The 1,725-nt window shown below is 36.5% G+C and overlaps 1 protein-coding gene across 1 annotated transcript; it reads right to left on the reverse strand.

The window, feature by feature from the left end:
• Positions 1-592: 592 nt before the first annotated feature.
• LOC109211124 lies at positions 593-1,324 on the reverse strand. Its single transcript, XM_019374627.1, has one exon. It carries the CDS (start codon positions 1,322-1,324, stop codon positions 593-595), a length of 732 nt encoding a protein of 243 aa, XP_019230172.1.
• Between the last annotated feature and the right edge of the window lie 401 nt (positions 1,325-1,725).

A 1,725-nucleotide genomic window follows, 5' to 3' on the forward strand; every position in this document is an offset into this window, starting at 1 on the left:
GACCAGCTGACCTGAGCTCATGTCGTAGTCCTTAACCATATTCATGATCATCTCAATAGAGGTACTATTAACACTACTAAAGATAATAATATCATCAGCATAGGCAAGATGGTTAATAATAGGCCCCCTTAAAGGCATAGAGAAAGGAGAAAAATTGCCATCATGATTCAGATTATTCAGAGACCTAGAAAGGACATCAGCTGCAAGAATAAAGAGAGAGGGGGATATAGGGTCCTCTTGTTTTAGACCATGAGAAGATGTAAAGAAACCGGTTCTGTTACCATTAATAATAATAGAGTACCGGACTCCGGAAATAAGATTATTGATCAAATCAATCCAAACTTCTGAGAATCCATATTTCCTAAGAACAGATGTAACAAAGACCCATGACATTCTATCATAAGCTTTTGCCATATCTAATTTGATAACAATATTACCACAAATATTCTTCTCAAAAATATTTTGAATAGTTTCTTGCGCCAAAAGGACATTTTTAGTGATCAATCTATCTTTCACAAAGCCCGTTTGATTTTCAAAAATAAGTTTTGGAAGCAAAGGATTCAGCCTTTTAGAAAGAATTTTAGAAATAATTTTATTGGTAAAATTGGAAAGGCTGATAGGCCCGAATTCTGAAAAAGTTGGCAGGAGCATTAATCTTAGGAATTAAAGCAAGGCAAGTATGAGAATAGAATTTGGTAAGTCTTTTACCATTGAAGAACTCCCTGACAAAATCAACGATATCATGTTTGATGATGTCCCAGTAATGTCGAAAGAAAGTACCATTATAACCGTCTGGACCAGTTGTACTATCAGCACTTAAATTGAATACATCATCCTTGATTTCATTTTCATTAGGAATCGCAAATAACTTCATGTTATCTTCTTCTAAAATGCACTTAGGAATACAAGAGAAAAGGTAGGGGTTGAGGGTGGGCTTGGGAAGATTGAACAGGGAATCAAAGTGTTTGACAGCAGCCTTAGCAATGTTGTTTTCTTTTTGAATCCATTTGCCCCTGTGGTTTTTGATTCTGTGGAGTTGGAGTCTTCTTCTCTTTTCTCTGAGGAGACTGTGAAAGTACTTAGTATTACTATCTCCATCTTCGAACCATTTGGTTTGAGTCTTCTGTTTGAGTAAAGATTCTTGCTTGCTCAACCATTGAATGTATTCAACATAAACCTTGTTAGCCTCTGTTCTACTGTTATCAGTATTGGAGTTGGTATCTATCTCATATAAGAGTTGAATCTCGGCTTTCCATTTGCTCACTTGATCATTGATGTTCCCTATTTCCTCTCTGGACCATTTGCTTAGTCTCTTACTAAGCATTTTCAATTTAGATTGCAGGATCCACATAGAGTTACCAGAAATACTAGAATCTCATACATCCTTGACAATGTCCAAAAAATTATTTTGGTTGACCCAAAAATTCAAGAACCTGAAATAACTAACGTGGTTGTGGTTATTGTTGCAACACTTCATGAGTAAAGGCCTATGATCTGAACCCGTTCTCGCTAAGTGCTTAACAGAGTTATTCTGGAATTGTTGCGCCCACAGGTCGTTGATAAAAATTCTGTATAGCTTTTTCCAGGCTCTTTTGCGAAGACTCCAATTATTACACCAAGTGAATTTAGGACCAGAAAAACCAAGATCCGTAACCCCACAATTATCCATACAATTAATGAAATCCAAGCTTCTATGAACTCTGTGAGGGTTCCCTCCTAGCTTCT

This window comes from Nicotiana attenuata, unplaced genomic scaffold (genome assembly GCF_001879085.1).
Source record: "Nicotiana attenuata strain UT unplaced genomic scaffold, NIATTr2, whole genome shotgun sequence".
Taxonomy (NCBI): Eukaryota; Viridiplantae; Streptophyta; class Magnoliopsida; order Solanales; family Solanaceae; genus Nicotiana; species Nicotiana attenuata.

Bases quoted from the DNA above. Each gene is read 5' to 3' on its own strand.
- LOC109211124 (XM_019374627.1), bottom strand. From the start codon at position 1,324: ATGCTTAGTAAGAGACTAAGCAAATGGTCCAGAGAGGAAATAGGGAAC.